A 26,882-nucleotide genomic window follows, 5' to 3' on the forward strand; every position below is an offset into this window, starting at 1 on the left:
GATCTTGCCTGTAATTTCAAATGCTTTGTGATTTGTGGGTACCCGTCATGAGATGCCAATTATATGTTTGATTTGTAGATGCAAAATGCTATTGGGGATGCATGCCTTCCCTTCTCTGAGAGGATTTAGGACCAGTAATTGCATAGGGAAAATGAAGGCATGAGAGAGCGGGTGCATAGGGAATTAATGGGCAAATATCCATCAACAGCGATGGGGAAAGTGACTATTTATGCCCATGTGTTCATTTCCTTCACCTGGCCTTTTCAGAGCCACGTGGATAAAATATAACTAAAGAAGTACCAAAGCAAGGGAGATTCAGTCTTAGATTTGCAAGGCTTGCATGATCTCAGTGCAATGTCTTTTTTCCTTGTGAGCCTCTCTCTCCCCTCTTAGTGCAGGTGGGCCCTTGGGAGAATCCCTAGGGTGGGGCTGTATTTCCATTCACCAGCGAGAAAGCTTGGAAAAGAGAGATCAGGCATGGAGGTGTGTCCTGGGAGGCAGGCAGTGGGAGTTAGAAGAGAAGGGGGTTTTTTGGGAATAAGGCAGCTCCAGGCAGGAATTCCAAAGGCTCAATAAATAGTCATTGAGCAGTTACTACCTCCTAGGAGCTCTGTTGACCACCACAAATGCCTTCTTTCATTTTGTTTGATTATCTGCATGAAGTAGGAACTATGACAAAACTGCGGCTCTAAGGTTAAGGAATTTGCCCAAGGCCACAGAGCTGGTGTCCCGGAATCATGACATGTCTCCGGTCTGTTTGACGGGAGAATCCGTGGTCCTCACCACCCCACTCCACTTTCTACGACCAGCCTCACCAATAAGAAAACTTCGCGGTGACCCAAAAGTCAAAGGTTCATTGAAATATCACTAAATAGATAATCGCTTTGGAGGGGAGAATTATGGGAATGCTGGAGACAAGAGCCCATGATTTCAAAGGCATGATACGGGGTGCTGGGGGGCTCAGTTGGTTAAGCATCTGACTCTTGATTTCGGCTCAGGTCATGATCTCAGGGTGGTGAGATCGAGCCCTGAGTCAGGCTCTGTGCTCAGTGGGGAGTCTGCCTGAGGTTCTCTTTCTCCTTCTCCCTCTGCCCCTCCCCCCTGTGCACATGCTTTCTCTCTCTCTCAAATAATTTTTTTTTTTTTAAAGTCATGATACCATAAAACAAGACAAAATGTAAAAATAGTTTAGCCACTAGCTTGGTGGTTGTGCTCATTACTGTATTGTTACTGGTGGTGTGTTTTTGCTTTCCTAGCAAGCTGACAAGTGGATTTTTTCATTAAACTGGTGTTGCTGGTCTCCAGTTCCATAAATTGATTTGAAGAAACAAAAGCTACTCAATCTAGTTGACCAACCATTAATCAGTGGTCACTTCTTGCAAGAAAAACCCGTTTAAAATAGCTGGATGACTAAATTAGACCACCCCCCTCATCCTCATTGCATTTGCTTTTTCCAGGACTAATTTGTATGTTTGCAAATTAGTATTTGGTATGTTAGTCATATCATTAAGCTCAAGGAGAAAGCCTGTTATAAAATTAATAAATGAGTTGTTAGAGAGCCAAGCAAAATACTCCAAAGAGTCAGGCAAATTTTATCAATCAAACAGGGTCACTTTTGAGAATTCAAAGGGCTTTATTGCTCAAAAACTGGGACAACACTCATTAGCCAAGGCTGTTCCAGGCCAACCGAGACATACAGTTACCACATCCCTGAGCAATATGATCCCAGCATCATAGCAACGCATGCAGAGCCAGTGAAAAAAATCTAGCAGGGAAAAAGAGGTCTTTCCATCACCACAGTGGGCTAAGAGTGTGGTCAGGTTTTACGCATCTCAGTTTTTGTGGTGCCTAGCACAGGGCCTGACATTTGGTCGGAAGCAATTCACGTTATTGGGTGTGTGTTTGTATGTGCGTGTGTGTAAAATATGTATGCCTGTGTGTATGTACGTACATAGGTGTATGCGTGCATGCGCACCCTCCCCCCATAATCTGCCCAGCCAACAGAGTCATTTTCAAACAAGGAGAAAGGAAGTGTTTTTGTTTTTTGTTTTTTTTCCCTGCTGACATTTGTAAGCCGAGCTTTCCGGACCAGCTCAGCTTCACAATCTACTTTGTCCTTCTAAATGGATTCCCCAGAAGAAAAGTCAGAGACAGCAAACGCCTCCCCCACAATACAGATAAAATTTTCTGCTTAATTAGGCATTGACATGTTTACTATAACCTTTACAGAAGAGTAACTCGTGCTGAGAGACCCTTTTTGTCTGCTTTCTTCTGCAGAACAGACTAAATCTCATGCACCCGATAAGGTAACGCATTGAAAAGCTTCATAAAAAAAGTGCCAAAGCATCCGTCAACGTGAGTGTATTTTAACGATGGCTGAGGGTTCCAAGGAGTTTTTTAAAACACATTTTATTTATTTATTTATTTATTATTTATTTATTTTATTTTATTTTTTTAAAGATTTTATTTATTTATTTGACAGAGACAGAGATAGCGAGAGCAGGAGCACAAGCAGGGGGAGTGGGAGAGGGAGAAGCAGGCTTCCCGCCGAGCAGGGAGCCCGATGCGGGGCTCGATCCCAGGACCCTGGGATCATGACCTGAGCCGAAGGCAGACGCTTAACGACTGAGCCACCCAGGTGCCCCTTAAAACACATTTTAATATTATACATTTAAAACCGTTCGCTTGACTTAAGTGATTTTGTTTGCCACCGGCAGCTGACACCAGAGGAAAGACAGCCAGAATATGGGTGATCTGGTTGTGTAATGAGTATCTGTCTCTCTCTCTCTCTATCGATGATTTGTTTAATAAGATTGCATCAAGTGTAAATCTTGGTAAAGTGGATGAGTGGCAAGTTTATTCTTATGAATACTTATTTAACAAAAGAAAATGATCACAATTATGCCAAGGCACAATAAAAAGAACTATTCTCTGGAGAACCTCCTTGTGGATCTCAGGTTCAACATCAAACTCCACGGTAGCAAGCATCTCCCTTTCCAAGCTAAATTTCTAATCTCGTCCCTTGCCGCTGCCGGATTCTGGTCACACGAAGCTTGCGCATCCCCAGGACAGCTAATTCCTAAGCACACCCTCTCAGTGCTCTAAGTGATTGACTCAAGGGATCATTTCCCTTGCACCCCATGGCCACTGAGCTGACTGTGCTGCCATTATTGTTCACTAGGATGAGGAAGTGGGCTTCCTGCTTCTATTTCCTCCAGCTGTTTTTCAGAGAACGGTGAGAATATTCTTTCTCAAAAGAATTATTCTCAAAAAGATTAAGGTGTTGGGTGGTAACATTGTTCTGTTTTAACTCCTACAGTGTCTTTGTGCTGCACTAAAAATGAAATCCAAACCCTTAGCATGGTCTATAGAGCTTGCAGGACTGGGCCTCTACCTCCCTGCTCGATTACCCCATACCCTCACCCTGCTCTCCATGCCTGAGGCATGACAGCCTACTCGCTCCTTCCTGAACCTGCCAATCCCTTCCCTGATGTGGTTCTTTGCAGCTGCAGACCTCTCTGCTCGGGAAGTTCTTCCTTTGGACCTTCACATGGTGATTCCTTTTCATTCTTCAGGTCTATGCTTACAGGGCCCCTTTTGGAGAAGCCTGTCCCGACCAGTCTCCCCTTCTCTGCCTAACTCCAGATCACATCCACCTACTTATGGAGATCCCCGTAGCACCTACCCTACTCTGAAATCATCTTGTTTTCCCATTGATTGATTGTCTCCTCCCAGTAAATGCAAAGATGAAATGTTTGGCCCCCATGAAGACGGAGACCTTGCTTCTCCCAGCGCTCAGACTGCACCCTGGCACAGAATGGTGCCCACAAATTATCTGAACGGATGAATGAATAGATCATACAATGCAAAGGGATTATTCCAGTTGCAAACCCCGCCCCCACGTCCCCGGATGGTTCAAGTGGCACCTGTGATGGGCAACGCTCCCTCCCCTCCCCTTCGATATAGATCAGGTGTGAATTACAACCATCCTAACTGGCTCCTCTCAATGATAAAACCAGAACATCCCCATAAATCATCTTTTCAGACCAACACAGCCACCAACGTTCTTGTTGCCAGAAATCCCCGAGCTGTGAATTTAAACTTTTAAGTAGGAAGACTGAAAATAAGCATCAAGACTGCAAAGCATTAGAAAATGCACTCCTAATGTGAGCAGACTTTGATTCAAAAGACTCACACGTGGGAACTTTGAAAGTATGGACTAATTTTGTCATGAATATAGTACATTAGCTGTTCCATGATATAGACCCCACAAATATTAGGGTGGTCTTCTCCTGAATTCTTGATTTTATAAACAAATGTCACTGGAGGAATATATTTTACATGCTGTGAGCTTTTTACCCTATTAGTGTATGGCTAAAATTCAGAAATAAACCCTTAAATTTTAGAAATTTCCTCTTTTATCAAAGGTTAAAAAAAACGAAAGAGAAACTTTTTTTTTTTTTTTTAAATTACCACCTCAATTGTTCCAAGAACTTATCTTCAGAATGACTTAAATGAAATTGTGCAAAATAACTCATGGGTTGCATGATGTTAGATAACAGATTTTTTGCTAGGTGTACATTTCTGCCGTTGCCTTAAAAATCCACCATAGAGTGTTTACCGTAAAAACACTAACAGTTTTTAAAGTGGTAGTAGAGGTGGGGACAGCTATTACCCTAGAAGAATATAAAATTCAAGAAGGATGATTTTCAAAAACTAAACCAGAACTCAACCAAGACCTCACTTAAAAACATATCCACTGGTTACAGGATCATTTTCACCAATCTACCCCACTAAATGACGGTTTAAAATCACACGAAGGTGGGCGCCTGGGTGGCTCAGTTGGTTAAGCGACTGCCTTCGGCTCAGGTCATGATCCTGGAGTCCCGGGATCGAGTCCCGCGTCGGGCTCCCTGCTCAGCAGGGGGTCTGCTTCTCCCTCTTCCCTCTCGTGCTCTCTGTCTCTCATTCTCTCTCTCAAATAAATAAATAAAATCTTAAAAAAAAAGTTTATAATTTAAAAAAATAAAAAAACAAAAAAAATAAAATCACACGAAGGTTCCACAGTGCGCAGGGCAGACGTCAATGAAGGGACTGCGAGAATTTCTCGCCGTGTACCCAGTAGGTATGCCACATGATGACACAGAGGAAGGCCTCCCTGTCACGAGTCTCTAGCGTTTTGGTGACTGTGGTCTCGAAATCCGTGAATATGTATATTATTATTGGCGCTAATTGGCACTCTTGTTGGCAGGCTGAGTAAGGAGATAAGAGGACTTAGTTCAAGGAGACTGAGCCACTTCCCATGGTGGCCAGGCCCAGAGTGAGGGCCCCGTGCAGTGACGTGCTGGGGGGATCTGTAGCTCTGTGCTTCAGCAGGTGGTGGGCTAGAGGGCCACGGGGGCCCGGACACCACTCAGGAGCATAGGCTTCACTTTCTGAGAATCTGGGTACCCCTGAACCCAGGCTCCATCTCCCTTCAGACTGGGGAAATCGTCGAAGCTCACGCGCCTTTCTAAACGGGACAATTTTCAACAGGAAAAGTAAAATTCACAGCATATGGATTTTTATCCCAGTCGCACTACACACAACTCGTTCACCTAAAGGCAACTTGTACACATGGGTCCAGAGAGAAGGGCTTGTTCCCTCTATCCGAAGGTCGGAACCGAACAAAGAGAAATCCCTATTTAAAGAATGTTGGAGAGGGGCTGGGTGCAGCGGTGGGGGGTAGGGGTGCGGGCTTCTTCCCAGCCTGTAAGTGCTCTCTAGAGATGGACCGCGAGCTTTCTGAAGGTCATCAAGAACAACACATCTCTTTTATTATTTCCTGTAGACCATTCTGTTAATGGGAACATTTTCCTTGCACAATGAGATGCCTAGCAGGTGGGGTCTGTGTGAAGCAAAAACCGTCCATTTAGTTAACGTCTTCTTGTTGTGGGCACTTTGCTGAGCCCCCTTCAGAGCCCTTTGCTCCATAAAGCTGTTTTCTAATCACGCTCTGTGTCTTCCTCCACATCTTGGTCATCAGCAAAAAAAGGACAAAGCGAGTTTACATGAGGGGAAGTGGATACTCTGTCATCCCCTTGTGGTTCATCTGTTTATTCATTTAATCAAGAAATATTTATTCTGCAGCTACCACATGCGAGAAATTTCGTCAAATTTCACTGGAACGCCCGTCACGGCCGTTCTCCAAAGGCCGAGGAGAAGTAGAGGGATGAGTTATGCAGAGAAGTCAGACGCCATGCGGTTGGGGAGAACGAGGTCATGGAAAGGTCAGGCATTGCTGGAGGTGGCCAGGTAACTTAAGTGGGCAAAGTAGACCAGATGGAAGAAAAAGAATCCTCAGTTGCAAAGGTGAGTGGTGCTGGCGCTCGTCTAGATAGAGAGACGCAGAGGAGCTTTGTGCAGTGGAAAATTTACATCACAGGGAAAGGGTGCAGGACTCGCCATGGGGGGTCTTCGGGCTGCCAGAAATTGTTTGGCCAAACCTTGCAGATGAAACCAAATATGTCTGGGACCCATCCGTTTGCACCCTCTGAACCCAGGGAGCCAGGGGAAGCAAAGAGTGTGAAGATCGGGCATGCTCTGCTGGTGCTTTTACATACCAGTTCTTTGACCTTGATCCCTTATCAAGTGGAATAGGGGTGACAGTCCCAAGCCTGCCCACCTCGCAGGGCTCTGTCGGGACACAGAAAGTGGATGGTAAACCCTCGCTGCGTAAAGGTTGGTCCTCGGCGGGGCAGCAGCATCACCTGGGAACGGGGTTAGAAATGCAGACTCTCGACCCCAGCCCAGGCCTACGGAGGAGGAAGCAGTTCACAAGATCCCTCGGGGATTCCTTCACCATGCAAACAAACAAAGAGAAGCCCTGCCATGAACAGCAGAACTGTTCATTAGTAGCAAGATATTTAGCAATCTGCTTCTCTCTGTGTTCATATGCATATGTGGGTACTGGCTTTGTGAGAAGACAAGGCTTCTTTGAGAGGGCCAGCCCCTTGCCTCTCCAAGGGCCAAAAGATGAAATACCTGGGGCTTCGACCACTGCTCCCAGTTTACACTGGAAAGCACGGAGCAAGAGGAAAACAAAAGTCACTGATTCAAGGACTGACCAGTTAATGAAGAAAGAGGATGGCCCATGGGCCATGGCATCAGGCAGGTCTCTGTTCAGATCTGCCACTTCCTGCTTCATGTGATCTTGGGAAAGTTGCTAAAACTGTCGGAGGCTCAGCTTCCTCATCTATAAAATGGGAATAATTATAGTGTCTACTTCATAGGAAAGAGAAGAGTATCAAATACGATGAGATATGTAAACCACCAAGGCTGTAAGACATCCTCCCAACTTCCCTGGCTGTCCTAGGCATTTTATAAACACCGCATATCCTGACCTCCCACCTGAACCTACAGACGGCTGACATCAGTTGACTTTGGCATCTTTTTATCCCTAAATCCTATTCCAAGCCAACAGCTTTTGGATGATATTTGCATTAGATGTGAACCAGCTTTGTATGTGTCATGCATAAGAAAAGAGCTTCCTCTAGCTTGGGGTTTGTTACTTAACATTAAATCATTCTTACAAGGAGCCAGTGGTATGTGTGCTGGGAGCTTCCACAAGTTATTACGTCATTACCCATAATGATCATGTCTGCAGTCCTCGAGAAATAAAGCAACCCACCCTCCGAGGGGAAAGGTCTATGTTGGAGGCCTTGGGCTTTGCACTGAGAGAAATGACTAATGCTCAAAGCAGAAGGTCTAGAAAAACCCTCTGCATTTAGCTACCTACAATATCAGTCCAGTGTATAGTCTTACTGGGAAATGTCCTGGTGACAATTTTTAAAAGCAGAAAGAGAAAATATTCATGGAGGAGGGTTAGAAGGGGGCTAGTTCATCAGCTTTCTGGTGGTTCCAGTTTAGAAGCTATTATCCTTATATTATCTTCACGCCAAGAGAGCCATAAATCAGGAGCAGGGGATAAAACAAAATGAAACGAAATAGGGACAAAGAAACTACACAATAGGACTGAGGCTTTCCTAGGAAATTAAGATTTTTAGGCTTTGACTTTTCAAATGGTAACAACCATTTTCAGCAAAATGTGCATCATGATTTTCTATGCATTTTCCTCACATAGGGAGATAGAAACACACTCATGTATATAGTTATTTCCAAGACTGGAAAGTTTGGAGGGTTTTTTTTTTCCCCAAGAAAAGGGACAGTGAATCATTGTCCAGAATGACCTTCAGAAAGTATATGAAGCTGAGGCACCATCTGTATTTTTTCAGACATAATATTCCCATTTTACTTGAAATAACATCAGTGCAGCCAACCCACGGAGTGAGAAGGTGATTTTGTTCCCTTCTTGCCTGGCCTGAAGTCAAATGTTTTTTTCTTTTTTTCCCTTTCTTTCTCTCTCTCTCTCTCTCTTTTTTTTTTTTTTTTGGCAAATGCTGCATCTTTCTCTGAAATATTTCATGCAGATAATGGATAATGACCACTTCTCATTGCTTTTTCTCAAAGACATCTAACTGCATTAGCCAAGAATGGAGAAATTTTAACTTGCCTCTTTTGCTAAGTTCATGGCTGTGACCACTTCCCATTAAGAAAGAGAGAGGGAGAGAAAGAAAGAGAGAGAGAAAGAAAAGCTCACTCTTCCCTCAGAGAAGCTAAATTGGCACTGACAGAAAGCGATCTGGCCTTTGCTTTCCTGGTGAGTCTTTGCTGTCTCTAGAATCACGGAAGTCTGAGGTAGAAAGACCTTCCGTATCTTATGGCCAATCTGGCTTTAGCCAGGGAAGGATTTCCTTGTCTGGTGTTCTTCATTTCTACAATTAATGGTTTAAACATTGGACCTTCCCACTCTCCTTTGTGTTGGATTCCCCACCAACATGATCGTTATGACCAGCCTGGCTATGAGTACTGCCATTCTTTCCACCCTCCCCCCTAGGAGTCGAGCCAGGTTTCCACCATGATACGACTGGATCGCATCTAAGGATCGGGGAAAGCTTTTAGCTCAAGCTTTCATGATGTGCTTTCATCATTTTATTCATACGTTAGTCAAGTAACCGCTCAACATAGACTTGAACGTCATCAGTAATAGAGAACTTCCAGCTTTGAAGCAGCTCATTCTGTTAAAGAAGAAATACTGATAGCTAACATCTGTTGAGAGCAAATGTACACGTAAGAGCTAGTAGGCTAATTTTCTATATGTGTTACATTATTTGATCCCCACAACACTATATGTCTTTCCAATTCTGTCTTCACAGATGATGGCATTGAGTTGCTGAGAATGTTAATTACATCTCCAGAGTCACACAGCTGAATTGGGACTTGAATCTGGATCTGTCGAGCTCTACGATCTATGCTGGATTTATCTTTTCCCCTCACTCCCTGTATCTAATTTGTCAGCCAGACATGTCAATTCTATTTCCAAAATAAATCTAAACTCTGCATGCTGTCATCCACGTCCACATCACTGCCTTGGTTCAGGCTGCCATTAGTTGTTCTCTGGTAGATATGGTGTCCTCCTCAATTGGTGGCCAGTCTTGCTCTCCTACAGTCCATCAATCTGTGTGACAGTGATGGGGACCTGCTAAACGGAGACCCAACTTCCTTTGCGTAAACCCTCTCAATGGCTTCCCTTGGCCCTCAGGTTCATGCTCCCTAATGCAGGCTGCAGGCTCTGACCTGTCCTCTTTCCATTTCACACCCCCTTTCATCAGTGTCCCCTTGCTGACGTCTAGAGCCAAAATTCTTCCCACCTATTTCTGAACTCACCAAATTCTTTGCTCCTCTAAGACCTTTGAAATTCTGCTCCTTGTACGTGGAAGATCTCCTTCTTTTGTTATGTCTAATTCTTTCTCAGTCTTTTAGTGTCAGCTCAAAGGCCTGTCTTCAGAGGGGTCATCCCTGATCACTGTAACCACCGCTCACTCCCCCCAAATCCCCAGTTGCTAAAGTTACAGCCTGCCACTTTTTCTTATACAGTTTTTATCTCAATTTGCAACTATTTTATTCTCCTATTTACTGGGTTCTTTGGCTTTCCAATGGGACCGTAAGTCCCTCAAGGGCAGGTGGAGTCTATCTTGTTCACCACTGTTTTCTATTGCTATCCCGGGCCCAACTTGTTCAAACATTTGTTGAATATAGGAAGAAATGAATGAATGGCTGGATTGAGAAATGAATGAGTGAGCGACTGCATCAGGAAAGGACAGTTTTCTCTAGCTTTCACAAACTTAGATTTTACTCATTGGTTCCAACCCACTTTCAAGCCATAGAGAACAACAAAAAGATTTTTTAACAGGATATCTCTTTGGATGGTTGAGGTTCCACACAGGGTGGGCTGTTCCTCCTGGGAGGCAGAGGAAGTCAGGGACAGATGGGGGTGTGGATTCAAGAGCACTGAAAAGACCCTTTCCTCCTCAACTCTGAAACCTTTCATACTCTACTTCCTGCCTCAAACCCTACAAATAGACTCTTGTTGATTTGGCATGAGGCACACCAAGAACTCATCCCCTGTAAAAATTCAAAGACTCTTATTTCACCTTGGCACTTTAGGGTGAATGAGTTTATCAGATCATTTCCTGGGAGCTGGTTTCTGTAGAAGAACGTGGGACCCCAAGAGCCAGCTGGCTCATCAACAGACTCTAACTGAGGGGTTCTTAACCTGGAGCAAGTTTGCCCCCAAAGGGACATTTGGCAAAGTCTGAAGACATCTTTGGTTGTTACAACTGGAGAAGAGGTTCTACTGACCAGTAGTGAATACAGAGGCCAGGGGATGCTGTTAAACACCCTGCAAGGCACACGATAGTCCCCCACAACAAAGAAGCATTTAGCCCCAAATGTCAATAGTTAAAAAAAAATGCTGCAAAGTCAAGGTCAGCTGCAGTTTTGGGAATTGGTGATAAGGAAAGAGGATACTCGTCCTGTGTCTAGTTGTCAGTGAAGCAAGGGGGTGCCTGGAGGAGAACGCTCAGTGCCATTAGGGAAAATCAGAAAGCAAAGTGTGGGCATCCCCTTCACGGTTATTACGACATGGAAGCGAAGAGCACAATGTCTACAGCAAGGCTGCCCAAGTTCAAATCCCACCTCTGCCCCATCTCACATTGTCATCTTGAGCAAACTAACCAGCTCTGTGGATCTCACTCTCTTCATCTATAAATTGGAGGTAATAATAGTACCTGCCTCAAAGATGACTATGAGATTTGAGATAATTGGAAAGAACTCTGAATGCCTGGTAATAGTAAGCACTCCATATATGCCCCTTTTCATTATTACAAGAACAAAGACCTAGCCACAAAGAGCAATGCTATGGGGCTGGATTTCTCAGAATTTTAGTATTTATTCTTTCAAGTGTTGGCTGAAAAAAAAAATATCCATCATGTTCTTAGCATTATTTTCAATCAATTCCTTCTGGATTCATTTAAATCCCCTTATCAGATTGAGTATTTTTATACTACAAGAAACAAACAAACAAAAAAGTTAATGATGAAAGGGATTAGCATTTCTAAATAACTCCGGTAACTTTGTCAAATAAATCCTGACCTATTTCAGTTCTTAATTAACTAGGTTAGCTTTTAAATGAGGCAACTTATATAAAACAGCAAGTCTGATCTGGGGCCAAATCCCCACTGGACAGTTGGATGAAGCAGTTCTTGGAAATGACCCAAATTCTGGGAGATATAGAGGTTTATGATCTTTTTGAGTTGACGGTTTGAATAATCTAATGGAAAATTCTCTCAGGTTTTCTGACTCTTCGATTTTAGGTGAGGGTTGGTTTAAGATGGCCTTTTCAAGACTTGTCACCTTTTCTCGCTCTCTGCCTATAAAGGAGATAGGTAAATAGGAAAAGTCTTGAGGTTACTATGTCAGCACCCGCTAAATAGTACCAAATTAGCCACTGTCTCAGGAGAGGACAGTGGGAGAAGTCACTATCTGGTGATCTAATATCCTCCAATGATGAGCACGGATAGACGGCTCATAATACAGAAACTATCTTGTCTTTGGTATTCGTTCTGGCCTTTTTCTCTGTTTTATGTATTTTCCTCTACTTTGTAAATCTTCTGATATTGGTCAGCCAGCTCCTGAACCACTCATGAAAGTGGAATTCTCCTAAATAATAATAATATATGTATTTTTTCCCCCTTATCAACAACAAAAAAGACAGTGTTCAGCTGATTGGTTAGTTTGCTTTTGGGTGTCAAAGGTAATTTTTCTCTTCCTGGAGAAATTACAAGAAAAAGAACCAGAACTTTCTGAATTGGAGGAGGACGGTTAAGCATGGGTTGGATCATTGGAAAAGCATCTTATTTCCAGTGTCTAACACCTTCGATGACTCTTGAGAGATAAAAGGCAAATTAGCAGGTACACCTTAGAGTTTCAGAGGACCTTGGTGGCCTTTCCAGATCATGTCAATTTTTTGTTACTTCTAGATGTTTAAAAATGAACTTTGTTAATTCTTGGGCAATGCTGAAAAATCATCAGTGTTCCCAGATACATTATAATAAACAATGTGGTTGCTCCCCAATCTATTAAGTATGGGCAGGATTGGTGCCACCCAGGTCTGTGTGGGTACAACCTAATCACATTGTCTAATCTGTCTAACCTAATCACATTGGCTCATTTAGGTGATTTCAGCCTAACCTAAGCCAACAGGGAATCAACACTCTCAGTCTGATTTGATGGTTAAGAAAGTAATGGTCTCTCCCTTTTTTTCTTCCCATTCTTATACCTGAATATGTAACATGTATAAACTGCTAGTAACAATTTCGATACCTTGAGGGAAGTTAGCCTAAGGACTAAGCTAACACACCAGAGCATAGAGCCAAGAAAATTACAATAGATTGGAGCTAGAACTTTGATCAGACTCCACCAGAAGCCTTGTTGTCTTTGTACTTTGAAATTTCATGAGCAAATAATCCTCTTTACTGCTTAAGATAGTTTGGGGGGTTTTGCTTGCAACTGAGAGCTTCATGATAAAGCTATTAATCTGTGCACATTTCATAGTTTTCTGGTAGTTATTACTTTATAAGTGAGATACATTTTTTATCAGTACATGTACATTAGCCTTGCTATGTACTAACATTGTTTTATTTGTTGGTATGTATATTCTTTTGCCCTCAACAACAATTATGACCTTTTCTTTCTTTTTTCTTTTTTCTTTTTTTGGTTTGACAAAGTATAAGGTAATCCCCTTTTACTATTTGGTTCATTAATTATCCATGATGATAAGAAGGTCAATGCTGTAAAAGTTGGGATTCATGTTCCTAATCAAGCACCTAACCCATTACTAGTTACACATTGACTATTCTGAATTCTGAACCCACCTTATACGCCATCTCTGCCCTGAGATCTTTTTCCAAGCTTCCAGAGTACAATCTCCCTTTCTCTGTAGATCCATAGGACTTTACCTATATGTCCTACTGGACAAATCAAATTGTGATTCTTTTTTTTTTTTTTTAAGATTTTTATTTATTTATTTGACAGAGAGAGACACAGCGAGAGAGGGAACACAAGCAGGGGGAGTGGTAGAGGGAGAAGCAGGCTTCCCGCTGAGCAGGGAGCCTGATGCGGGGCTCGATCCCAGGACCCTGGGTTCATGAGCCGAGCCGAAGGCAGACGCTTAATGGCTGAGCCACCCAGGCACCCCTCAAATTGTGATTCTTGATCTCACTTCCCAGACGGTAAACTCTTTAAAAGCAAGGAGGTTATTGGTGTTTATCTTCATGTACCCAGCACTGGGAGTTTTGGGCACACAATAAGGGCTCCATAAATGTTCTTCTCTTTCTTTGCCTATTTTGTCTTCTACAACTTTACACATGATCTTGTACATAGTACTTCAGAATATTGCTTAAATAGAATAGCAGGGATGATGGTTACCCAAGGAGGGTCCCAGCCCCCAAGTGCACACTGAATTAGAGACACATGTGGGTTCCCACCACTCTTCCTGGTGATACCTAACACATTCTTGATGACTCAGCTGGGCGTGATTTTGCCCACTAGGGACATTTGGCAACATGTGGGGAGGTGGAGTGGGTACGATGCTGGCATCTAGTGGGTGGAGGCCAGAGATACTGCTAAGCATCCTACAATGCATAGAACAGCCCCCACAGCAAAGAATGATCTGGCCCAAATGTCAGTACTGTCAAGACTGAGAGACTCCGAATTGGAAATCTTTCTTTCTGATTTGAACATGAGCCCCATGAATGCATTCCTGCGTCCCCAGTGCGAGTCACAGTTCTTGAGGTGACAATTGTCTACTTTTGCCAGAATACCCTCTACCCTCCACTGTGGGCCACTTTGGTGGGGGTGTTCTGTCCCCATCCATTGTCTCTCTGCTTTTGCAATTTGGGTGAGTTAATAACTGAAATCATCTCCCCCTTTAAACTGAAAACATCTCCCTTGTTAAAATAGGTCATGTAACTGATTTTATTTTTTAAGGCATAAGATCAACTTTGGGACTGATGTAGTTATAAAACTGTCAGAGCTGGGCTGTATAAATCTGCTCCCTTCCTGGGGTGCCTGGGGGGCTCAGTCAGTTACGCATCTGCCCTTGGCTCAGGTCATGATCCCCAGGTCCTGGGATTGAGCCCCGATCAGGCTCCCTGCTCAGCGGGCAGTCTGCTTCTCCCTCTCCCTCTGCTCTCCCCCCGCTTGTGCTATCTCTCTCAAACAAATAAATAAATAAAATCTTAAAAAAAGAAATCTGCTCCCTTCTAGGCACATTGGGAAGGAGACAGCAGGACATAGATTTTTGTCCTTGGGAGATTAATTTAATGAGACTCCAGTGCACCTGGACTATTTTCCAATAAGAACAATCCAGATTGTGTATGTGTTTAAATGTTTGGTATTTTGTTTAAAGAGCAGGGAGGTAGAACAAAAACATAAGAATTTTCTCTTTTCTTTTCTTTTCTTTCCTTTTTATTTTATTTTATTTATTTTTTTTAGTATGGACACCCTATTGTAGCTTGGCCAATCAGACTGTTGCTCCATAGAATTCAATTTCTTTTTTTTTTTAAGAATCCATTTATTGATTTATTTTAGAGAGAGGGCAGGAGCAGGTGGAGGAGCAGAGAGAGAGGGAGAGAAGCAGACTCCTCACTGAAGGTGGAGCCCAATGTGGGGCTCACTCACATAAGCCTGAGATCACAACCTGAGCTGAAATCAAGAGTTGGACATTCAACAGACTGAGCCACCCAGGTGCCCCTAGAATTCAAATTTGGACCACATGACTCAAGCATGGAAAATGGTTGGAGTGGATCCATTTTGACAAGAGCATCAGGAAGAGGTCATCCTTTGATTCTGTCTCCTTGACCTTCAGGGCCACACTGGCTTCTTCTCTTCCAGTGATCTGTTCCATGCTCCTTCTAACACATTGCTTGTTTTGACTCAAGTTAGCCAGAGGTAATATTTGTTGCTCACAACGAAAGACACCACTGGCTAACAGATGGAGCTCAATACATACTTTGAGTAAAAGAATGAATTTGTTCTAACTCTAACAAAGTGACTTCTTTGCATGTCAGAATAAAACGAGCTCAAGGTCTTGGTGCCATTGTTTGGCATTCAGTAGAGGGCGGTTTAATTGTTCATAGACAAATGGGCAGACCATAACACAATGCTAGTAAGAACACCTTATTTCTGGAAATCAAAATTTCCCTCCAAAGCCAGACTCCCCTCCATCCGGATGTACATTTTTCCATAGAGCCTGGCTGTATGTATGGGTCTGCCTTGAAAATGCTTTTTAGAAACATATCATCCCCCAATGACTTGAATGTACCCATCTAGAGTATGTTTCCAGCACTCATAGTCTACTGTGTCAATAATCTGCATATTTAAGAGTCCCCACATGCTCATTGAGACGATAGATGGGGCTGGTACAGTCTACTGGGTCAAAAATCTGCTTTAAATAGTCTATATACACAGTCGGTTGAGTAAATAACAGCATTTTCAAAAAGCCCCTAAATATATAATAACATGATAAATCGCATCAGCTCCTAAAGATGCAGTCTCGCTACCGCTGATCAGGAAAATGATGTGCGCTTTAACAAGCCACTTACAAATGATCTCGTCTTTTCCAGCCGTGGGAGCATTATCTTTCCTCTGCTATATTTTTCATATGTAGGGGAAAGGAACCCAAACACACACACAGAGAAGCATATAATGTGCTCGAAATGATCTTGCACAAATAAACTGGGTTTGAGCCAGTTGTCCAGATGTAGGGAGGCAAGGCCAGAGAGCAAGGTTCTTCTCACTTTGGTTTGGAGGGTTCTCCCATCACTCAGCTGTGTGTGATTCAGAGTTAGGATGGTATCCAAGTGCACAAAACCAGTTCTGCTGAAATCAACTAGAGGCATGGATTTGGGGACCTCCGTCTGACCTCATTTTGCTGTGAAGACGACTTACTCCATACTGTTTCATTAGAACTCTGTTTGCTTAAAAACAGCTTCTATCAGTACAATAGTCTAATAGCCTCCACTTATGAAGTGCTTTACAGTTGTCTTACTTTAGCTTCCCAACACTCCCATGGTGGGGGTGATATTATTAGTTTCATTTCTAAAGATGGAGGAATTTAAGCTTTGAGGAGTGGAACAACTTAACTAAGGTCCACACCCACAGACTGGGGGACTTGGGCTTTGCAGTGAGCTTATGAGGCTCCAGAGCCAATGCGCGCTCGTGGCTGTGTATTCAGTCCTCAGCCGTGCCCTGCTTTGATCTGGTGCGTATGATGCGGGTGTGTGTGTTTCTATCATGCATGCTGTATACATTCCTCGGCAGATGTTGCATTTTGCAGAAGCTTGCATTAATAGTATAGTGTTTGGAGTTGGGAGGGGGGGATCAGGTTAGGGCAGACCACTCCAAACCTAAGCAAGCAGGGATCCAGAACAGAACGGAGTAAGAGCAAACATAATAAAAATCCTGGTCCAGTCAAAAACACCTGTTAAATTCATGAAAAATAAAGGAATGTGATAGCAAATAAAGGACTTCGCCTTGTAACTACAGAAGGGAAGGCAGTTGGGAAGAGATGACCCTTGGGGGGTGGTGAAATTGTGGGGTTCTGGGTAGGTCAAATGAGAAAGGTCAGGGAGAGGTGACAATTCGACTTTCAAGGCTGACCATCTGAGCAGGAATTGATGGGCTGTCTATGAACTGACTGTAACTTCTGTGGCTTCCTGCATTCAACTTTATGTTTGGTTGATGTTACTTAGCGGTGCTGAACAATATTGTGTTGGAAATAAAAATCACAGGTGAATTGATGTGAAGTCCTCATTATATTCATGTCATTGACCAGTTTGCCAATCAGGAATGAGCTAATCCACTTTACAGAAATGAGTTGCAAAAGAACAGACGTTATTTTATCTTTCATCCTTAAAGACCTTTCATGTTCAACTAACTCAGTAGATAACATCCTGGGTGCCTTACCAATAAAACCTTAACGTTGAATTAATTACTCAAGCTAACCAACTTAAAATAAAGATGGTAAATCTAAATATCTTCTAGGGCACAGAATTAGCATCTTATGACATCTCTTGTTCTTGGGAAGACACAAAGGAAGAGCTTCCCCTTTACTTCTTTGAGTGCCTACTGTATACCTGATAGAGTGCGAAGGATTGGCAATGCTCTTTATTTTGGAAATAATTCCATGAGGTAGGCATTTTTCCTTCCATTATAGAGGTGAGGAACTTGAGGCTAACAGAAGAGGTACAGCTGGTTCTCCAGTAGAGTCTGGAAGGAGCAGGACAGAAACCAAGCACACAGCCCCAAGGCCCATGCTCCACCTGCCCATGGGACTGAAAGTGAAGAGCGGTCACCATCTCCTCTCCTCTCGTGCTACCTTGACTCCTGGAGGAGTTGATTCCATCCCTGCCACCTACACTCAATTCTGGAAATTCTTAGCAATAAGGATGAAAGATACATTAGATTATGTCATTTCTGTGTTCAAACCTCCCCCACGCCCACCCCCCCCCCCCCCAGGGTAAATCCGTCTCACTCACGGAGAAAGCAGAAGCTCTCACCTTGGCCTCAGATCTATGTGCATGTCAGCTCTCCCCTTGGACTCTACCCCCCTCCGCCCTTCCCCTCTCCCTCGGTTTTCTGCTCTAGTCACACTGGCCTCCTTGCTGCCAGTTCTCAAGCAAACCAGGAACACTCCCATCTTCGGCTTTGCCATTGGCTGTTCCCTCCGTGCTTTTCCTCCACCTTCTTTAAATCTTGGCTGACACGTAATTTCCTAATGACGCTCCCTCTGACCGCCCTGTTTAAAATTGCAACTGGTCTCCCGGCTCTCTCAGGATGGCCGATTGATTCTTTTGTCCTGCTTTGCTGTCTCTTTTTCCATAGCGTGTGCCACATTCGAACTCAGCGCAGAATGGACTTTATTATGTCGATCGTTCACCGTGAACTTTCTTTGTTGGGCTGTAGCTCTGTAAGAGCAGGGACCTTTGTCGGGGTGGTTGGATGCTGCCGTGTAAGCACCTACTGCAGTACATGACACATAGTAGGTGCTCAAAAAATATTCACCGAATGGATATTTACAGAACCTTGTGCGTTTTTAACTCTATCAAGTGAACAAACGTTAGCACTCACCAGGACCTTTCCAGATTATGATGGGTTTGCACTGACTTCCTATTCTCTGAGAAACAGTGGCCCCCAGGAAACCGGTCTTGCCTCGCAGCCTTCCCAGTATGTTAGCATTTTTAAAATTCAGTCCGGCTCTATATGCAGGAGTAAATTCAGGAGCAGAAACACAGAAATGCCTTCCGTAAAGTTAAAGATGCCTCTTAATCAGAAAAATACTTCGGGGGTGCATGCTTAATGGGTTTATAGCCTCACAGGCTCTGGGCTGCAAGTGACACAAAACCAGGGTTAGTGAATATATTTCCTAAAGTTATTTAAGCCGGGCATTTAAAAACTTCTTAGTTGCTTGGAAGAAAATCCCAAAGCATATTCTTTTATCGCACCCTTCTGTATCTCTGGTCCTGTGACACTGTGATCCCTGGTTTCAGGACACAGGGATTCCGGGATGGACGCTCTTCTTTCTTTGTCAGCCTCAATAATGATTTGGTAATGTCTGGATTTACACTGGAGAGTCTTTCTCTGATTGGAAGTTCTCCTCAATCTCTCTGTAAAGCAGCAAGAACTGAGTCTGCCCATGGGAACAAGTAGGTCAGTGTGCTGTTTGAGGTGGGGGAGATCCCAGCTCTACCACTTACTAGCTGTGTGTTCTCGGGCAAGTCACATAAGCGTTGCAAGTCTCAGCTTCCTCATCTGTACAATGGGCATGATTACAGCACAAGCCCTCTGTGGCTGTTGGGAGGCTTTAATGAAGAAATGACACAGTTCTCTTTCTGTCATTTGTTTCCTGCCTCCTAATCAACTTTCCAGTCTTAGCATCAAGATCCTTGGAGGAACTTTCCTGGCCCCCTGCCTGTCTCATGGGATTCTTCTCTGGTGGCTGCCATCAAAACTGCACTCAAACAATGATATGTGTAATTGTTAAATTCTGAACCTTGTCACTGAGACTCTATAGGGCTGGGACTTGGTGTCTCGTGCATTGTTCTAGCTTCAGCATTTTTTCCGAGAGCCTGGAGCATAGCATACACTTTACAGATAGCATTTCATTGATTCCAAGACCTTTCTTTTATATTTTAACATCTCAGAAATTAGGGTGCATCTTACAATCAGTGGTATCTTAAAATGGCTGCCAGGGGGCAGTTGCAAGCTATTTCAGGAGTGCCTTAACCAATTCATTTTGCTTATCTTTTCCTTTTTATATAAACATAAGAGTGTTACATTAGAAAGATCATTTAAAAATAAGTCTTAAAGAGTCTTTCAGTTAAGTATAAAACGGAAATGCCCAGTGACAGAAGGAGAGCAGTGTGTCACAGTTTAATTGTAACCATTTTTCTTTCCTAGTGGGGCAAAATGTTAGCAACGCAGTGTACCAAACGGGCTCTTAGATGAAATACTGTAATTGTGGAATGGAGCAAGAAGGGAAAAGCACTCTGCACAGTGCTGGGCACCCAGAAAGTGCTGAGTACATACCCGGGACATGATGATTATAATTCTATGGAGTCTCCGATCAATCAGTATTTCGAAGAGCACCAATATTTTTACTCAGCAATGTGGATTCCCCTGCGACACATCTAAGTTTTTTGCAGAAATGTTCAATAGTGGAGTTTTTTGGTTAGGTAAACACAGCCCCAGCTGGAAACAGGGTCCTCACTGTAGTCACTCTTCTGTCTTTTCTGCCTGATGGAATGGCTGCGTGGAACCCAGTCTGGGTGCCCTTGTTCTCCCAAAGCCTGAAAGACGGTAGGCTCCAGAGATGTTAGATGGCTGAACAACAAAACCCCCCAAATGTATGAATTACTGGAGGTGAGGGTCCAGGGGAGAACAACAGAGTGACAGATCCAAAGCCGTGTTCGTTTTGTGGGAAGAAAGTCAGAGACATTGCTCCATATCGGCTGGGGCTCCATCATTATTTGTTTGTTTGTTTGACCTCTAGGATCAATTCTCAGTGATTTACCACACATAATTTAAAATCTTAGGAAAATTTAATAGACCTTTCAAATTGTAAATCTTTCTGCACCTTGGCTGAGAGGTGAGCCACAAATAGTGTGGGTTTCTCTACATTTTCCCATAAGGTTGCTGACCACAGTCTGCTGAGTATCCTTTCCCTTATGCATTGGGAAATTTCCTCAAGGCCAGGAAAGTGGACTTCTGCTAGGCACATAGTAGGTGCTCGATACATATGTGTTGAACGACTCAGGACAAAGACCAAGACCATTGCTAATATCGTGATAATCCCATTGATGATCCCTTCTACCATGTATCCTGCCTTCTGCTTTGCTTCTAACCCTTCTAGAGACTTCACTGGGTATCCACCTCAGTACTTAAATACCCTTTAGGGCTTAGTGGCTTCCAGGGCCATCTCTTGGGGGCGACCCCCTTAACACAGCAGTGTTGACTTTGTAGATAACCTAAAAAGAACAGCTCTCCAATAAACCAATTCATCCACTGCCAGTTGAAGTCAAATTGCTTTACTGCAGATTCTTTCCGAAGGGGTGCATGGCTTGATTTACAAGTGTAGCTAGTTAGAAAGACATTCAATGATTTGTATATGCAGGATGTCAAGTATGCCCTATATTCTCCCTCCCGTCACGATATGAATGATATCCTCTCAACTGTTTATTCCGTTTGTTTTAGCCAAACATAAATAGACGGCAGACATGACTGGGGCTGAAGGCACTTGCAGAAAATAAGCTTCTTCAAGTCTAGATACACTGACAATGGAGACAAAGTTGCTGGTGCTTTGACAAATACTCTTCTTCTCCTAAGAAGGCAAAGTCGACAGAATGTCCAGCTTCTCATGCTTGAAGGAGACCTGGAGTTAAGGACTTTTAAAAGCTCTTTTTACTTTTGAGTCTCCATGGCTAATTTAATTTTAATCTCTACGACTGTTTGTAGGAACTTCAAACTACTTTTTCTTTTACTGACTTTCTTTTTTTGGCCAATGTCGATGTCCCCCTCTCTTCCACCTGTCCGCAGAGGACGGGGCGCCGCATTTCTGTTCTGTCGGATCCCCTGTGCACGAAAGCACAACATTCATGTACTCTGTGCCACCCCGCAAAGGAAACAGGTGTTCCCTTCCAGCTGTGGCCGTGGAGTCTACTTAGATCTGTGCTGCGTAGAGACACAGCGACCGCGTGGCAGTTGCTTTGCTGATGGGGATGGACATCTGGGTCAGGGGAGAGGGCAGGGGAGAGGGAAGAGGAGAAATAAAGCCGTTATCCTTCAAATTGAATTGTGTAATCTACTTCAGGGGAAGTGATCCAACCACAATTCTGAATTTTATATACTGTTAATTTATGTCTATTACAGTGCTTGTATCTATGTGGGGGTTTGCTTGCGTCCACTTTTAGCACCGTATGGTGAGGTAGCAGCAATAAATAAAAGTATGAAAAAAGTGAACGAGAGGGAACGCTGTTGACTCTTTGAGGGCCGACACTGGGACAGGTGGGGGGACACAATGAGAGGGGCTGGGGTCTATATGGCTCTATTCTGTTGGTCCCACTTTCCCCTTTTCTTCCAGATTGCCAGGTTGAAAGGTGAGGAAGGGATGCTGTTGCCCAGGAGGAAAGGTGGTGGGGTTGAAGATACTTCTAGGCCTCTAATTAAATAATTAGTCATTTAATTGGAAACGCTGAGCACCTACTCTGTGCCACTGGGCCGAGGACCAGAGACAGCAGCGAAGAAGCAATACGTGTTCTAACCTCACGGAGATTAGAACTTTGCAGACAAGGTGGACATTAAACTAATTAAATATAACCTCATAGTTTTTAGTTAGGTGTATGATCAATCACCTGTCTTTGAACGAGTTACAACAAAGGGTCAGGTGTGGACATGAAATCATGCTGCTATTTTTGCTACTTTTAAGCATGAAGCCAGTGGCAAGGTGGTGTCACTGGAGTTTCTGCTGGCAAAGTTGTGGCAAGTGAGCCGGGGCTAGGGTGGCTGACTGGGTCAGCTGTGTGGGGCCCCTGAAGGAAACAGTGACTGAAGTCCCTTTGGGGGTGATCTACTGAGCTTTTGTAGACAAATGATGCATCACAAACCAATGCCACCCAGCGCAGGGCCGAGCCCTCCAGTCAGTTTCTGAAGGTTTTCATCTTCAAGACGGTATGCTGATGCTCTGCTTTCTGTTTCTAGAAGGGACCTCTAAAAGCAAAGGTGCAGAGAGTGCTGGACTCCTGAGTTTGAGTCAAAACTTCTGGAAAACCAATCTGAAGATGGATTCTGTGAGCTCCCTATCTGGAGAACTCCCCATTGCCATATTGTTTGTTGAAATGGAGTGATCGGTACACTTTCTATTCTAGTGGATGCAAACTCCCACATCTTTAGAGCACTGATCCTTAATCAGGAGGCGTGGGGGGCAATTTCGTTCCCCCCAGGGGATGGATGGCAATGTCTGGAGACATTCTGGTTGTCACAACTGGGGAGGGGTTGCTACTGGCATCTGGTAGAGGCCAGAGATCCTGCTAAACAACTTACCATGCCCAGGACAGTCCCCCAGAGCAAAGAAATCCCAGACCCAAAATGTCCATAGTGCCGAGGTTGAGAAACCCAGCGCGAGAGACAATTTCACTGCATATAAATCCTAAAAGACCATTATGTCCTTTCAAAAAAATAATAAACCTCGGTAGTTATAATTCACAACCTGACCAGAAAACACAGGGATAAACATGAACTCTAGTCCTGAATTTTGTGAGCTTCAGTGCAAACAGCTTTAGCTAGAAAAGTCAATTACAGGTGATTTTTTTTTTTTTTCTCATTCATGATGCCCTTTCACTTATGTTGGGAGGGAGGTCCTAAGTGGCAAATCCCAGAGGCACAGAATTCTGAGTTAAACTTCACACAATCTGGTGTATTGTTTCGTATCCTCCCCTTCTCTCTCTGTGAGTGTGTGTGTGTGTGTGCATACGTGTGTGTGTGTGTGTGTGTCATGGAGGGAGTGTTCACCTCCCTATCAAAATATCTGAAGTGATATAAGCAACTGATCAGAATCAAAAGAAAAAAAAAACCCCACCATTTAGAATTATAAAGATCCGCTGTCTGCTAGATACTTGGAACGATTTGATACGAACTTTGTTTTATAAAGTAGACCATGGTAAAGCTTTGAAACTTCAGTTTGTTAAAAAAAAAAAAGAAAAAGGGAAAAAAATGGAAGAAGGAAAGAAAGAAAAATGGGGGAAAATACTGTAACAGCCTTACTCCCTTTGAAGTCAGTACTGATATAGCTCTGAACAGATCCATTCAAGTTCAACTAACATCAGACAAATGTTTAGTGTATCAGAGGAAGCCACAAAAGCAAGGATTTCATCAATATTTCACAACAGCCTCAGGGAAACTGTAGATTGCAATGCTGTAGGGCAGCTAATAGAATTACACACAAGGGTTTTGTACATTTAAAATAAGCAGCTACTAAAAAAAATTACCCTTCAGTTTGATAGAAACTGTATAAAACTGCAGATAGGAAACAATTAAATTGCTCCCAACATTTATCCATGTCACTCTGATGGGTCATTTAATAACAGGTATTACTGTGTGTTCCCCTCCCTACCCCCTCAGTAAGGCAATAATAAAGATTAACATTTATGAAAAGAAACATAAACTATAGCACAGCCAAATGAATAATTAAAGACAGTTTTGAAGAACACTTGCCATTGTGTGCCGTGAAGTCTTTCCCCAGTCACAAAATATGTTTATATAAAATATAATTATAAATAGGCAGAGGCTGCAAGGGAGACCCACTGACCCTTGTTTGTTTTGATGTTAAAGAATAACGTGGAGGTATTTCCTCTGAATGTGTGGGTTACCCGGACCCAACGCATACATTATTATCTGGTGGGACTCAGGACGCTGAACGGCTGGCTTTCTCTTTTGGAAAATTTACAGAGGTAGACCAGGAGCTTGCAAAATGCTATTCAATAAACCAGTGTGAGATCAGCATTTTCTCCCCTAAAGTCCTCTTCTAGAGTAAAAAATTCTGCATATGAAAGCAAATTGCATTTTCGAAACCGATACTTCCGTGACCACAAGAAACGTCACCTGGCTTTCCTCTGGGTTTCCTTCCCCTTAGAACTTCGAGTCCCTCAGCAAAGACCCTGCTATTTATTCACATTTCACAGGAGGAGGAGTTTTCAGACACCTCTCCATCAGTGGTTCTCAACAGGGCGATTTTGCCTCCCAGGGGACCAGCTGCAGTATCTGGAGGCATTTTTGTCTCCCACTAGATGGGTGGGGATGGTGGCGATGTTACCAGCATCCAGTGGGTAGAGCCCAGGGATACTGGAGAACATCCCACAGTGTGCAACACGGCCCACAATAAGGAATTCTTTGGCCCGAAGGGGCAGTCCTGTCGAGGTTGAGAAAACCTGTTCTAAGCCATTTGCACACCCGAGCTTTATTAAAATAATAATAGCCTTGTTAATATGGTGTCCTAACTTCTCAACCGTTCACTGGTTTCACACGTGTGTATCAAAGAGCTTCTACACGAAACTTACAATGCTAAGTCCTTTGGAAAAGGCAGAGAGGATTTCACATGGTTGCTGAGCACAGACTATTCTAATTGAAAGATGATATTTTATATATAATATTTTAAATTATACATACATACACACATATACACACACATACATACATACACACATTTGGTAACAATAGTAACTGTTAATACTAACTACATAGCATGTGAGAGGTGCTTTGTATACAATCTCTCCTTTTACTTTTACAACAACTCTGGAGGGAAATATTTTATCATACCCTTTTTACAGATAAGGGGACATGGCTCAAGGTCATTGTGAGAATATGGCTGTGGCCAGGCTGAGACCCAAATCCCAAGCCCATCACCAAAGCTCCCACGGCCACTGGGCTTATTTGCAGCTAAGCTAGGAGCACATGCATGTGTATGCACGCACGTGTGTGTGTGTGTGTGTGTGTGTGCCCGTCATGGAGCGTGCAAACACCGCTCCCTTCCCATTTGCAAGGAAGAAGTAAAGGATGACTCTGAGGCAGGAGGGAGGACAGCACACCTCACTTTGTAAGAGTTTGGGGATTGCAGATAAGAGAAAAGCCACCAGGCAGCTAGAGCAGGGGTGATGGTCCAGAGGGAAGGCTCACATGGGGGGCAGTCATTTGTTTCTTTTGTTTGCTTTTATTTATTTTTATTTTTTTAAGATTCTAAAAGAGAGAGAGAGCACAAGTAGGCAGAGCGACAGGCAGAAGGAAAGGAAGAAGCAGGCTTCCCACGGAGCAGGGAGCCCGATGTGGGGCTTAATCCCAGGACCCTGGGATCATGACCTGAGCCGAAAGCAGACGCTTAACCGACTGAGCCACCCAGGCGCCCCTATTTTTGCTTTTAGAGGGAGAACGTGTAAGCCTATGTGCAGAGGGACACGGAACTGTGGCTGGTCAGGTGAAAATGAAGGAGAAGGAGGGAGGCGGAGGGGTGAGTATGAAGAAGCCAGTGGGGATCTCACCTGGCCAGAAGAAATTTATTTCTAATTCTGAGCCAACAAGTTAAAGAAACGGCTGCAGGAAGAGCCAGAGAAATTGAGCTGGAGAGACAATCTGGAAAGTCTCAGGGCCCATGGTAAAGTAGGGAGATAGGCCATCTGCTGTGGAGAGAAGCTGTGGGAGGGCACCATGCGGGGGAGAAGGGGGAAAAAGAGTTGGAACTTCATGGGGCACAGGGAGAAGGGAGAAGGGAGGCGGGAGTAGGGAGAGGCTGGAGAGTCAGAAGTAGACCAGGAGCTTGCAAAATGCTATTCAATAAACCAGTGTGAGATCAGCATTTTCTCCCCTAAAGTCCTTTTCTAGAGTAAAAAATTCTGCATATGAAAGCAAATTGAATTTTCGAAACCCCTGCTGGGTCCACAACAGAACTGGCCAGAAGGTGCAGGCTTCTCGGACCATGCCTGGCTGTCTAGGAGCGAGAGAGAGGTGGATCACACTTGCCCTTTCCCTACCGCGTCTCCACTAGAAAGTCATGCCCAGTTTAAGGAAAAAGTCGGGGAGTGTTTGACCCTTAGGTGGGTAGGACTGGAAGGCCACTTGGGACTCACAGGAATGGCAAACAATCAGAGAGCACGGACTCTTGTGTGAAGGCCACGCATGCAAATTCATCAACACTTTGCAGGTCAACCACCTTAATTAACTCTGACGATAAATCTCGCCCGTGAGCTATCCAGTTCAAACTCCTGGTCTGCATCCTTTTTAGGATGATATGTGTACGTGCATGTGTATACTTTCTCATATATATGCATATTGTTTGGATCGTATATATTCCTTATCATATATTACAATTTATAGTATTACATATACTATGGTACAGATGG

At 43.6% G+C, this 26,882-nt stretch overlaps 1 protein-coding gene across 5 annotated transcripts in view; it reads right to left on the reverse strand.

Annotated features, from left to right (window-relative positions):
- The window catches only part of TSHZ2 (teashirt zinc finger homeobox 2), a 437,572-nt gene that overhangs the window by 180,788 nt on the left and 229,902 nt on the right, over positions 1 to 26,882 (reverse strand). The window contains exon 1 of one of the 5 annotated variants that reach the window (XM_081832560.1): positions 7,107 to 8,323. The exons of the other annotated variants lie outside the window; for them this stretch is intronic. Within the exon in view, the coding sequence (XP_081688686.1) occupies positions 7,107 to 7,146 (40 nt within the window). The 5' untranslated portion in view covers positions 7,147 to 8,323. Of the gene's footprint in view, positions 1 to 7,106; positions 8,324 to 26,882 lie in introns of those variants that run through there. 5 annotated transcript variants of the gene reach the window in all.

This window comes from Leptonychotes weddellii, chromosome 10 (assembly GCF_054177405.1).
Source record: "Leptonychotes weddellii isolate Sample4059 chromosome 10, ASM5417740v2, whole genome shotgun sequence".
In the NCBI taxonomy this organism is placed as follows: Eukaryota; Metazoa; Chordata; class Mammalia; order Carnivora; family Phocidae; genus Leptonychotes; species Leptonychotes weddellii.